The following is a 14,315-nucleotide window of genomic DNA, read 5'->3' on the forward strand; positions in this document are numbered from 1 at the left end:
CGTTGTACAAAAACCCGTCGAGCGAGAATATACTGTAGTTCATTTTATAACAAAGACTTAGGAAACAACCGTCGCAGTACAACGAAAATAGCAGGGAGCGAAACCAATAGTAAGGAGCGAAACCAATGCCAATGGTCGAGAGAGTACCTTCCTGCAGCAGGCTACGGAAAGGACACCCAGGTGCACACATTGCCGAAGTGAAAGGTCACACGATCAGGCTAGATATAGGACAGTGACGTGACACCAATCGGGTCATGATAGAGGAGCGGGGAACACGGTAGTCCAAAGGAGGGATAGAAATTGAGAAAAGCAGCATGGGCGTGTATGGGAGGCCGCAGGCAGATGGGGAAGGGTTTGGAAGAGGACAAATAGGAATTGAGAAATGCTGTGTGGGCAGTGTGTGGGCGGGACCGGTTTTGAAGAGGATGCAGGATGAACCAGAAGAGAAATATATATGAGAGATTGAGAAAGAATGCTTGGCAATTAAATGGGCTGTGGCAGCGCTTTGTTATTACTTATGGGGTTGAAATTTCACATTAGTGACAGATCATGCTCCATTCAATGGTTATACTGTCAGAAAGATACAAACTCTTGTCTCATGAGATGGTTTTTGGGCTTACAACGTTACAGTTTTACAGTCAGGCATCGACCTGGCACTGAGCACGTTAACGCAGACGTATAGTCATGCCTGTTTGAACCTGGTTTGGAGAGTCGCTTGATTTACGAGAAGGTGAATAAAGCTGAGGGAGGGGGCTTGAGCTGGGGGGCTGATCGCACCCTCAGAGAATACAGACATTCCTGGGAAAACCCCTGAAAAAAGTTGACAGACTACAATCACATTGCTCCTTACCTTATTTGCGCTGCGTCGCGTGATAAACCTCTCACGCGTACTCCACATACTTAAAAGCATGTACAGCACCTGTCAGTATTGGAATTGATTGTTTGCTTCTTTCTCTCTTCTCTCTCTCTCTCTCTCTATCATCTCTGTCTTGTCGTGGAGAGTATGTTTAAACTTTTGAAAAAGAGACAAATGTTCATTTGCAGTGTTTGAATAAAGTTCCTGTCTCCAACCTCCTGTGTTTCTGTGCAAATCTGTGACCCAAGCATGACAGTATATATAATAGATAGATGGATGGGCATCCTGACCAAGAAAGGGGAAGGTTCCTTACCCAGATGGGAGGCTCCAAGAGGACATGAGAGACGGTATTGTGTCTTCGTGTTTGGGGCTCACAGGCACCCCAGTTCTATCATTTATATATTTGGAATCCTTTGTGTCCCAATATGCTGAATCTTTTAAATGAGGTCTGTGAGACTTGTGTTTAATGACTTTGTACCATAATTTAGGATAGGTTTCTCTGTTTGGAATTTCACAGACAAAACGATCCACATCATCAGCAGTTAATAATTTTTTTTGCAAAGTAACCAATAAATGCATGTGAGTTAAACCCCGTTTTTGAAATTCTCTGACTTAAACTTCAAAGCCTTACAATATTTACATACTTCTGACATATCACCTATGTCCATATATTCATTCTCTATTCTCCTTTTCATGATTTCTCCGAGTAATAATTTCTCTTTGTTTGCGCTAATGCGTTGTTTACTTTCTTTGTTTTGACACTGTCATTTTTTTCTGCTTTCATATTCTGAGTCTTTTGAATTCCTGTTTTCATTATCTCTAACCTGCTCTGCATGTGTTTGGCCCCCTTGTTTTATAACCTCTTTATGACGTTTTACTTTGTTTTCTACTCTGTCTTTTATTTCTTGCCTCATTTTTTCCTGCTTTTTTTTCAGTTACCCCTGGTCCGTGGTGATTATTTTCCCCTTTTTCGAGTAATTTCTGTTTGTTTGCAATACTGTGATCTTTACTTTCTTTTTTTATACTTTGTAATTTTCCTAGTTTCATATTCTTTAACTTTCTCTGCACGTGTATTGCGCCAAGGTTTTTTTTTGTTGAGCCTTTCGAATTCCACTGCTTTCATAATCTGTAACCTGCTCTTCATGTGTATAGCGCTAATCCCTTTGTTGGTTAATCGGATATACAATTTTAAAAGCTTTTTTTTCTTCTTTGGAATCGTTGCTGTTGTGCGGGACCACAGATTCTCATATCGTATGGTCCATTATTGTGTACATGCACGTTTTGTGCATTGAATGATCCGAAGGCGAAAAGACTTTGTTTTACACTCTTTGTCTTTTATTTCTAACCTTGATTTGTCCTGCTATTTTTTCAATTTCACCTGGTTCTGATGATTAATTTCCTTTTGTTTGCGTCAATGCAATCTTTACTATCTTTTTTTTTTTGATACTGTAGTGACTGACGTAATAAAGTGTCACAGAAGTTCTACTTTAGCAATCGGCGACTGCATAACCCCAAGCACAACTTTCTAGCACCCTCTCCAACCCCTCCTCCCACAGGTCTCGCCTCCCCCTTACCGCATCAATCAGTACCCAGCTATCAGTTTTCCGTGCTGTACTCTGCCCTCCCTTGATCGGACCTAACAGACACTTAAAACAAAAAAGGCTTCAGCTTGGCTGGAATGCTACAATACTTTAGAATTTTATTGCTTTCATATTCTATACCTTTCTCTGCATGTGTATCGTGCCTTGGGTCTCTTTTCTCTGTGCTGCTCTTTCTTCTTTGCTAAGAGCACAGGATCTGTGTGTGCTACGTGACTTTACATGACTGAATGTTTTGTTGGCTGTCTTTGCTCCTATTTGATAAGAAGGGTGTGTCTTGCAAGAATCTTATGTTCCATGTTCCAGAGAGACTGCCCTGGGACAATCTCTTGGCACCAAGTCTTATGTTTACGGTCCCTGCGAGACGCTCCGTGTCCAGTCTTTTTTGTCTCATTGGTCTTTTAAATGTCTTACGAGAACTTCCGAGAAGATCAAGTATCGTCTCCTTGCTTTCCATTCCAGGATTTTTTTTTATACATAGATATATATAGGTTTAAGTGAAAGTTATATTAAAAGAGCAAGGCTTGTATGAGCTGTACTTAAATACACACATAACCTTAACTATCAAGTTATTGCCTGTTGTTAAAAAAAATCCAACACAATTAAATTATTTTTATTTTTACTACTTTCATTATTGTTATTACAGTTATTGAATGTGGATAATAGTGGGCTTAAGACCTAACCCAGGCACTGTCTACAAAGTTTACCTGTGCTCCCTGTTCCACTCCATTTAAACTAGTGTGGTGCTGAGGTATCACCTGCTGCACGGCAGCACTCAAGCTCTAATTTGGGATCATAGGGTGGTTTGTTGTGTGATGGGTGTGGCAATGCGCTGCATCAGTGCACGCTCCCAACCTTCTCCTCCAATGACTATGTGGGTTTTCTTTAAACATTCTTGCTTCCTCCCACATTAAGGATGAGTATATTCTAAAAGGGCTTGATATAAATAAGGTAGAGTGTGTGTGTGCGTGTGTGTGTGTTTCTAAGGAAATATGCCTTATCATTGACTGGTGCCTCATACAGGGCTGGTTCATGCCTTATTCCTAATGTTAAAAAGATGGTTTGGTCCCATTAGACCCTGTAATTGAATATGTGGCTAAAGAAAATGAATATATGCTTGGGTTCAGAGCATGATGTTTGGCAGAGGTTTATCCAAGAGGAGTCAAAAGATTACTACATATTACAGTTATTTACACATGCATTTTTATTTCACACTTGGAACACAGATTAAAGAACTTGCTCATGTTCACACTCACGTAGGTGGCAGTTAATCTGGCAGTATTGTGCTTTGAAAGTTTATTTTCTACCCATTTCTCTGCATTGTCTATGAATGAGCACTGCCATTATTACAACAATCTTCTGTAGCTCTAGTAGTAGTATTAGTAAGTAGTACTGTCACATTGGTGTTAGAATACAAGAAGAGCATTAACTGAAGAATAACATAACAAAATGGCACCTCTTCTTGCTGCCCTCTATTTCTATTTAAAATTGGCACTGACCCCCTTGGAATCCCGAACTGGATAAACAAGTATAGAAAAGAGATGACAAAATAATAGCTGCAGTAAAAAAGTACATCATAGAGCACAATGAAAGATAGACTTATTCTAAAAATAGGTAATGGCTGTTCCAATGTTGAAAATATAAAAAGGTTAGAAACACATTTATTTAGATTTGGCACAGCTCATGAATACACTTTCTATATTAATATAGAAAGTATATAACAATCAACAATGAGATAAAAAAAAATATCCATTAATGCTGCTTTAATGGTTACATATATTTTAAATATCAGTTTGCTTAATTAAAAATTACCGCATTATATTTTTAAATTATAAGTACATTTTCTTATTACCTGACACATAATTTACTACCCACTATTTATATATGTGGGTGAATAATATTGGTAATCTTATACCTGTGAGGTTCTGATTAATTATCGGTACGCTTTCCTTCCATCGATCGACGTTCTCCGCACTCGACATTTAGACTCGCTCTACGGTCCTGTGAGCGGATAGCAGTGCCTGCGTATTATTTCAGCTTTCAAAGTGGAAGATGGCTACTGGTCGAGGAGCTTCTGGTGAGGGGGAGGGATTGCTTAACTCTTCAAACTTTTTCTTTTACTATAAATAAAACTATGAACTTTTTAAATATATTTTGTAGAAATTGCCAAAAATTACATACAATATATGAGTATGAATAACGGCAATTATTATCCTGTTTTACGCAGGTATAGGAGGTGCTCCGTCTTCTTCCACCAGCGGGACAAACAGCTGTGTTGCAAAAGGTTTGGATATCAGTTTGGCGGCTTTGCAGCGACACGACGGCTGCATTAACAGCATCGTAGATGTGGCTAGTCAGGTGGCCCTGTATACTTTCAACCATCGCGCTAACGAGTGGGTAAGAAACTTACAGGTTCACGGAGGTGGAGTTAACCGCTTATTTATTGTTGTGTGTGTACCTGGAACAACAGTTTCAACAGTTGTTTACATTTTCGTGTTATTATGAAACTGTAATGTTTAAAATGATGACATACTCCAGTCATTATACAAACATGCGTATAATAAGTTAAATTCTGGAAAATCGTGTCCTTGCTGAGCCTCAGTTTGAGTATAATAAACTGATTTACTGTTCAGTGATGCTGTGTTTTGATTTTTTAAATCTGTTTGCGTTTGATTATAAAATAAAATACAAATAATATATATTGTTAATTTTTAAACATTTTTACGTTTTAAAGTTGCAGAGTTTTAGAGGAATATAACATTTTTGTCCAGAATCATCTAATTTCTTTTATTATACTTAATTTTAGCACAGCTGCTGAAAACACTTCCTGTAAAATAAGTTTTTTTTTTCTTTTTGTATGCTAAGAAACATAATCCCTTTATATTTTGCGAAAAAGGTTAACAGTATTGATCATAAGTTAATAACTTTTTTTAACTTTATCGTATACGAAGTATAGGTAAAGTATTGGAATCCTATAATAATTCCGTTTTGAAATTTTGATGAATCTCGACGATATGGACCACCCCGAGTCTGATAATACCATTGTTGGAGTTATGTCTGTGTGTGTGTGTGTGTGTGTGTGTGTGTGTGTGTGTATAGACACGATAACTTCAGTACGCTTTCACTTGGGTCAGCCAGATTTTGCATAAGAATATTAGGTACAAAACGTTGATTTCGATCAACTTTTGGGCTATTTACGTTAACCGGAAGTAGTACTTTACCGTTTATTCAAGCAGCAGCAGGGTCCGATTTTTTTTTTAATATGCATTTATATATTTTCCTTTTTATTTTTATTTGTAATTCTGCCCTCTTCACAGTATATTTGTATATTTTGCATTTTCTTTATGCCTGAGCTATTACAGTATTTCCTTCCCACATCCCATGACACACGTGTTAGGGTAATTAGTAACGTAGTTTTGTATTTTTAAATATTGTAAGTTGACGTTACTTCTCTTTATAATACCGTTTTATCTAGGAAACTAATATATACCATGATTCTGAAAAAATAATTTGCCATGTAAATACCAGATTTATCCTTTAAGTTGGCCCTGTCTGTGGCTTTTGGAATTAGATTTTCTTGCATCCCTTGCACTTGACAATGCTGGTATAGATTCCGATTCTAAGTGGCACTAAGTTAAATGGGTTAAAAATAGATAAATAACTAGATTTTCATTACATTGAGTTTAGTTATGTTTCCTATATATTAAAAGAAAATGTATTTTACTTCTCTTATTGTTTTGGTTATGCTTGAATATACTAATCTGGTCAAGTTTTAGAACACTCCTATTTTTCTAGTTTTTATTGAAATTTAAATAGATCAAGTTCAGTGCAGTGAATAACTTGAAATTGTGTAAAGGTAAGTGGCAAACTGCCAGAGGTTAAATAAAGAATAAAGTTTAGGTTACAAAAAACTGAAAACTAATGTAGTTATACAAAAAGACTCTCTTCAGGAAACAAGAAATGGGTTAATAACTTACAGCTTTTCTGCAGTAATGGAAGTTTATTAAGCCTTGAAAGTTGATGAATGCAATTCCTACAGGTGTCCTAACGTTTGTCATTATTTATAAGCCTTTTTTCACAGTCAAAGCAGTGTTGGTGCAAACTGTGTTGCAGCAAGCGCTGATGCATTATTTGGATATTATTGCACAGTATATCTTAATGGTGAGAAAAGTCAGTTAACAAAAGAAGAGAGACCAACCATTTTAACCCTTAGAAGTCTCAAGTCATGATTGACTGCTAAAAATAGCAAAGAAAGTAAATGTAACATTGATTGGTTTGAGGCTTATAATGAGTATCGACTGCAGCTGCAACATCCTCAAAAATGATATAAAGGGGATGGGTCCTCATATAAGTTAAAAGGCGTGAATATTCAGTGAATGTATATTGTTCACTAACATTGGATATTCCATGATGCTATGAAACTTGATTTTTTGTTTTTTGGTATCCCTATTGATTTGTTTACAAAACAAATTGCACAATAAAACAAATGCAAGAAACCTGTAATTTATTTTAATAAACAGAAATGAGTCTGTAACTTACAAAATCATCTCAGTGGAATACCACTTTTTGGTTCAGACTTAAATCGTTTTGATCATCCCATCATTATATAATCTGAAGTTTTGAAAAGTTATATTTTTGTTGTATAAAATTAAGGCAAAAATTGATCCAGTAAACAGAATTTACACCAGTATATTTCAAGTGTGTTTAAACTACATTATTTAACATGCACGGAAATGACTTTATTTAAAATGTGTGAATGAAACAACAGGATTTGAGAAAGATAATTTGTATTTTATTATTCACTTTGTCAAAAATATTATTTAGAATAAAACTATTTATAATTTTAATACAATATTTTTTGACTATTATAGCATACAGCATTAAAATTAGTCTAGGTAGGCACACTAAAAGTATGGATGAATATTTCTTTGTTGATACTGTTCAAAGTGTGTAGTGTAACATTTTTAATTTATGCCTTAAATATAGTTTATATATATATATATATATATATATAGTAATCACTTAAGCTGTTGATTCTAATTTTGGATTTCTGTAGTGTATGTTAAAATTAGGCTTGAAACTGCATGTTTATGTATTTAGTTTTCATTCTGAATATGCAAAATTAAAATGCTTTCTTTCATTTGGAAAATATCAGTTACTGCTAATGTTAAATGCTTTGAGGTAACCATTTTCCCTGATACTAATATACTTAATCTCTGGCCTGTCCGCATTACTGAAACCTTGCAAATTACAGGTATTAAATGTTATCATTCTTTGTATACTTACATTATACATACATGGCTTATTAAAATTATACTTTTTGGTTTTTATTCATCAAAGTTGCCAACATATATGATGTTAGCTAGCTTTAAAATATTATCCAAAATATGTTAAAAATACTCTTTGTCGGCTTCCTTTAATCAGAGAATGGTGAGGCTGACACCTGTGTATAATGGAGGTCTAGTTTTATGCAGAAGTGTGAAACCTGTATGTATTGCATCTGTGAAAAAAACATCATTATACAATCACAAATGTCGTCATCCACACAAAGGTCAATACACAGATTCACTGAAAACAAAAGACTAAATAAGCTGAAAATCAAACTGAGGTCAGAAGTTAAACACCAAAACCAAGGTATAACGAGGACTCAATGAACACAGAATAAGTTAGTGACAAAAGCTTTCTTAAATACTGTTAACTAATAAGGAAAAGACTCTATTTTCTGAGTGTGTTAGTAGAGTAATCTATTTGATGGAGATGCATAGAATATCAGGAGTATTATAAAACTGTTAGCATACAAGAAGCATAATGATTGCAGTGCAGTTATCTATATGCCATTTTTCTGTAATCAAACATTTCAAGTTGCATAAGCATCATTTATATAGTGTTAGCATAACATTGATTTTTTTTCCCTTCTGCTGAACATGTTGATACAGTAACTTAACAGTGTTACGCAGCATATTATATTGAGAAATCAAGATGTGATAATACATCTTGCATGTGTGTTTTTGCTTTATTTACAGGGTAATTCATTCAAATAAAAAATGATCTCAAATGCAACAAAAGTGTTCTATTGTCTCGTGTGTATTTTTTTTTATTCACTTAAGCAATTATGGGAAGAATGGTGCTGTACTAGTTAGCCTTGGCTTCTTACAGCTTCATAGTCTTTGGTTGGAATTCTTGCCTGGGCACTATCTTTGTTGACTTAGATTTTTCACTTTTTGAATTTTCTTATCCCTCGGTACTCTGGTTTACACCAATATTTCAGAGGTGTACATTGTTAGTTTACTGGCAGCTCTAAATTAGTCCACTGTGTGTGCATGTACACTGCATTGTTCTGGCATTCTGTTCTTGGTTTGGTTCTGCCTTTGGAGCAGCTGCTATGATGGACTTTGGATCCATTCATCACTATAATGGGTAAAGTAGATCTGGAAAATGCATTGGTCGAGGTATCAAAAAAGAATAAAATATTTTAATACCAGTTTGAATTGCATATTGAACAAGTATTATGACACATTGTCACAAGCAATTTCTTTTATATTGCACTGTGTCAGATTCCAAAAATATTTTAATCATTGACACAGGAAAAAGCAAATTATTTCAAAAGTATGGATAGGATCAGACCAGTTATGCTGACATTCAACAGATTGACAGTTCCTTTTCTTCTATTATTTAAAAAATATAATAAAGCTGAAATATGAATATCACCAAGGTACAATTATTACCTGCACAATTTTGGTAACTTGTATAATTAAATGTGTGAAATAAATACTTTGTAGCAGTTGTGTAAATTGAACTTTCATGTGTGCCTGTGTTTTAATGTTGAACTGATTTGAAATTAAACTATTATTCTGCTATACATGATCCTCCATAATTTTTAAACACTACTATATTGTACCAGTAGTTCTGTAATTATTATAGTGGCTCTTCTTTTGATATTCTTTTGTGATTCTATGTCCTTTTACTATATACTATATAAATATTCAATAAAATTGTCAAATTTTTTATCACTGAGGAACTCCTTTTTTTTATCACCATCAAATCTGCATCCCGTGATAAACTGTACCTTGAATTTCCACTACAGTATTTATACTGCAGTCATTTGTTTCTAATGGTGAAGATAATATAAGCACCTCAATGATCAAATTCATTTGTTTCTTCTCACAAAAATCCTATCACATTAGTGAAACGAACACCCACCCAATAAAACCATATTGTTTGCTAATACACTCGTAAGACTTTTGCTTGTTTCATCTTGAGTATTTGTTTCCATTAAATTGTCAGTGATCCACTTTAAGCTGCAGTAAATGGCTGATTATTAATCAAACTGGCTCAGTCATTTTTTCAACAAATTTTAACAAAATGTTTTTTTTTTTTTTTTAAAAAGCCGTTCTGTTTCTGTTAGTACTTTTCACTCTATAGCCATCACATCATTTAGTGTTTCACTAACTTTCCCTAAAGCTACCAGGAACTTTCCAGAATAAAACCATCAGCAAAATCTTAAAAGTATTACTGTTTCCGTTTTTTACATGTTTTTAGTTATTTTTCTTAAAGCAACTCCCATCCTACTTGATTGCTCTCATACAACTAAAATATTGAAATAATCTTTTCAAATAACCATTCTCTTTTTAGTGTTATTCTTCTATATTTATCCTTTTGTTATTCCTAAATTTGTTTTTCATATACTTCTAAGCAGTATAGCCACAATACCACTGGAATGATTTTGTCTTGTAGGTATTATACACATACTTGTTCTTTTGTCATTTTATTTTCTTTCTTTTATCAACTGATTTTTTTATTTTATGTTTTGAGTTAAATTTCTGAATTTGACAGTGTGTGAAGCATACCATTTAAATATGTTTTATAATGATTTGTAAGCTCTTCTCCAGTGCAGACAAACAGATTGGTAAAAATTGTGACAAAAGTATTAAGTTCTCCATTACTTTCCTAGCAGTAACCAGTTTTATATGAGCAAATGCTCAAGTAAACAGCAAAAACATCAGTAACATCATTTGTATACAGGTGCCGGTCATAAAATTAGAATATCATGACAAAGTTTATATAAAAAAAAAAAAAAAATTTTGGGGTCCATGTGAATTAGGAAAAAGCATATCAAATAATCTGACCATCCAGCCGATTTCCAAATATTGTGCAGTGTACTCGGGTGCAGGTTAAAGTCCGTGTGATGGTCAATCATAAATATCTTTTAATGTCTTGTACAATTCTCAGTAGTTTCAAAAGACATAGTAGGCCACCAAAATAAATAGAATAGGTATAATTTATTAAGAGTCTGTATTTCTGTTATTAAAATAAATATGAGTAGCCTCAACAGTAGATTTAATAAGAGTATAGTATTGATTTGAAACCCTGGCAGAAACAACTCTAGCAGTAATAGATCTGTTCAGAGTTTGATTAACCATTTATCTGAAACGTATGTCTCTTACAGAGGAATAACGTATTTTGGGAATTTTAGTAGTCATGCATTTTATGATTGTAATGTATGTACTGAAATACAGAATTAATAGCCCTGTAAGGTAAAATTGTCCAAGTCTTTTAAAACTATGTGATTAAAGCTTAACATATAATAAACAAACCTAATTGAAAGTCAATGTTTAGATTTGAGAAGTTGAGGTATATGATCATAGTTATTATTTTGCTTTTGTTTTTAAATCAACTGAACAGTATAACAACTAGGCAACTCTTGATATAAATTTAACTGACATTGTTTGCAGCTGCATAAAGTGAGTTCTAGTGTGAAAACATGAATTCAAAAGGTTAGATTAGCATTCAAGATTATACCAATATCTATCTATCTATCTATCTATCTATCTATCATTCACTAAGGCAAGACACCCATGGAAAGCACACCGGAAGGGGCGTGGATACACTAAGCCGCCGACAAGTAAGACACCTATGGCACATGCAGGGAGGAGCCACGCCCACCAACTCCAAGACCATTGGATGCGACAACAACTCGCAGAGCCACGCCCACCAACTCGGACGTGACGACACAGAAAGAACAGTGTCATTTATATTCGTCTGTCGTAGAGGTCTCATGTACCTCCGAGCCACTTTGGCTGTTCATAGAGGCATGTTTCTCGTGGAGGTGAGTCGCCATATGCAGCGTGTAAAACGGTTTGTGAGGGGTATCTGATGGGATCCTTAAAACAATCCTTTACAACTGAGGTTAAAACACAAAGAAGTAAGCAGTGCACCATAACAAACTGCTTTACATGCTACATACAGCAATTCGCATCCGCGACAAACATGCATCTTCTTCACTCACGGACAATTTATATGTTGCTCTCTCCAGAGTTCCATCTTTTCATTCACTTTCTGTTGTATCCTCAAACCCTCCCTTTTTAGACAACTGTGTCTTTCCAGAAGTGTTCAACCATCAATAAATAATTATGCTGCGTTTGTTATGCCGCGGGTTCACTATCGTGTTGTATTTTGCTCTCTCCAGAGTTCCATCTTTTTATTCACTTACTGTTGTATTCTCACACCAACCCGTTTTAGACAACTTTGTTAGACAACAAAGTGTTTAGCATTCAATAAATAATCATGCATGAGATTGAGCGTGTGTCTACCCGGCGCAGAGAGGCGTGGGTAAGCCTTTGAACCCCATTCGGGCTGCAAACCGTGGAATTTCCACTAAGTACGACTCATACGCTCCCACTGGTTACGTCTCTACCCTTTGTACACACCCCCTTCCCACCACGCTACTACCGTGGTTGGGTGTCTTGGTGGATTATATATAGAAAAGCAGCCAAAACCACACAGAGCAATGAAAAGTCTATGTGAGTCACAGGTGCATCTGGACTGTGTAAACAACAACAACATTTATTTATATAGCACATTTTTATACAAAAAATTGTAGCTCAAAGTGCTTTACAAAATGGAGAATAGAAAAATAGAAGACACAGTAAAAAATAAAAACAAGTCAACATTAATTAACATAGAATAAGTAAGGTCTGATGGCCAGCGTGGACAGAAAAAACGACTCCAGTGACGAGTTGGAGGTGGGCACATGAGCGGGCAGTGCATTCTGAACGAGAAATCAGCAGACTAGCATGTCGGTGGGAGCTGAGTGGACATCCTTCTCCTCTCCTGCCGTTCCACACTCCGCGCCTGAGCGCAGTGCACTCGCATCCCTCCGTCTGGCAGGAGAAGGCGCGATGGGGATCCGCCAGTTTTCAGTCACGGATGATTGTGTGTTGGTTCGTTCCGTGCATTGTTACAATGTTTCTTTTCTTGCTGATTTATTATGTTACCGATTTTTTAAATGTTAATTTTCTCCCTGTGCTTAAAAATCATTAAAAAACCGGCCGGGTTGGCTAGTGTATCTTATTTAGCCAAAGTAAAATTCATGTTAAAAATTGTATTTTCTTGCTACCTTAAGTATTGATCACTTACTAAACTAAGTATGGTGCCATATTCTGGTTCAGAAATTGTCTTAATCCCCTGTTACTTTGTAGTGCAATTCTTCTAAAAGATGTAGCAACAGAGAGAGAGTAAAAATATGTCCCAGCACTTTGCCAATATGTTGAAGACTATTTAAATACACTGAATGGATATTACATACTACTAAATCTAAAAGCGTATTTTAGCGTTTGCTATATCTGAAAATATAAGATCATCTGTTACAATGCGATTTAATGTGTTGTCTGTTCTGGGATGTGAAGAAAAAAAATCTTATTTTATAAAACAAAAAACAAAGCAAAGGTGATAATTATTTTTGTCTTATAATTTTACCTGGCTAGTATAGTCAACAAGGTTGAGATCAATTATGAGTAACTAGTTAATAAAAACATTATTTTAAAATTAAGTCACTCAATTTAAAATACAGTATAATTTTAAGAAGCCTTCCTTAAGTGTTACTAGTTCTCAAAGTGAACTATCTTGATCAGTGTTTCCTAAAGTCAGTTTTGATGTTGCACTGTGGCTGCAGGTTTTTATCCCAACCATTTTTACCTTTAATTGGAATCATAAATTAAACAAGCTGGTATTTCCTAGCCTCTGTGTTTACAAAAATTACAAAACTGGATTTCTAAAGTTTTGCATTAATAGACACTTCTGTATATTACATGAATGTACTGTACTTTAATGTTTTTATTTTAAAAATAAAGATGTTGATCATCCTCATCATGATTTTCTTTCCAGTTTTCCAGGTGTCCTAGCCACTGTTTACTGATGAGGACACTAATAGGTCTTATACTCAAGTAGCTGCAGTCTTTCACCATTCTCTGTTGTCTGTCCAGGTTTCTACTTCATTCATTGTTATTGTCATTATTAGAATGCAATGAAAGGAGATTAAAAGGTGAATCAATAGGAAAATGACAAAACGCAATGACAAATATTCAGATTTTTCTAAATCTATACTAATAAAAGTCAAAGGCCTCACTCACTGACTCACTCACCCATCACTAATTCTCCAACTTCCCGTGTAGGTAGAAGGCTGAAATTTGGCAGGCTTATTCCTTACAGCCTACTTATAAAAGTTAAGCAGGTTTCATTTCGAAATTCTACATGTAACGGTCGATAACGGTTGACAACATCCGCCATGTTGAACTTTCTTATTTATGGCCCCATCTTCATGAAATATGGTAGGCAGCTTCCCTGCGCTCACCGAAACCGATGTACATACTTATTTCGATGGTATGACGCCACTGTCGGCCGCCATATTGAATTTTCCAACGTCACTAATTCTCCAACTTCCCGTGTAGGTAGAAGGCTGACCCCATCTTCACAAAATTTGGTAGGTGGCTTCCCTGCGCTAACCAAAACCGATGTGCGTACTTATTTCAGTGGTATGACGCCACTGTCGGCCTCCTTATTGAACTTTCCAACGTCACTAATTC

General features: G+C 35.3%; 2 protein-coding genes across 9 annotated transcripts in view; one reads left to right on the forward strand and one right to left on the reverse strand.

Annotated features, from left to right (window-relative positions):
- Window positions 1-14,315, reverse strand: part of LOC120540046 (voltage-dependent L-type calcium channel subunit alpha-1C-like) — a 1,017,626-nt gene that overhangs the window by 926,179 nt on the left and 77,132 nt on the right. The window lies entirely within an intron of this gene.
- The window catches only part of dcp1b (decapping mRNA 1B), a 196,075-nt gene continuing 186,104 nt past the window's right edge, over window positions 4,345-14,315 (forward strand). Inside the window, exons 1-2 of the mRNA XM_039770509.1 lie at window positions 4,345-4,531; window positions 4,682-4,851. Of these exons, the coding sequence (XP_039626443.1) occupies window positions 4,507-4,531; window positions 4,682-4,851 (195 nt within the window). The 5' untranslated portion in view covers window positions 4,345-4,506. The remainder of the gene's footprint in view (window positions 4,532-4,681; window positions 4,852-14,315) is intronic.

The sequence above is a fragment of the Polypterus senegalus genome, chromosome 12, assembly GCF_016835505.1.
Source record: "Polypterus senegalus isolate Bchr_013 chromosome 12, ASM1683550v1, whole genome shotgun sequence".
NCBI lineage: Eukaryota > Metazoa > Chordata > Cladistia > Polypteriformes > Polypteridae > Polypterus > Polypterus senegalus.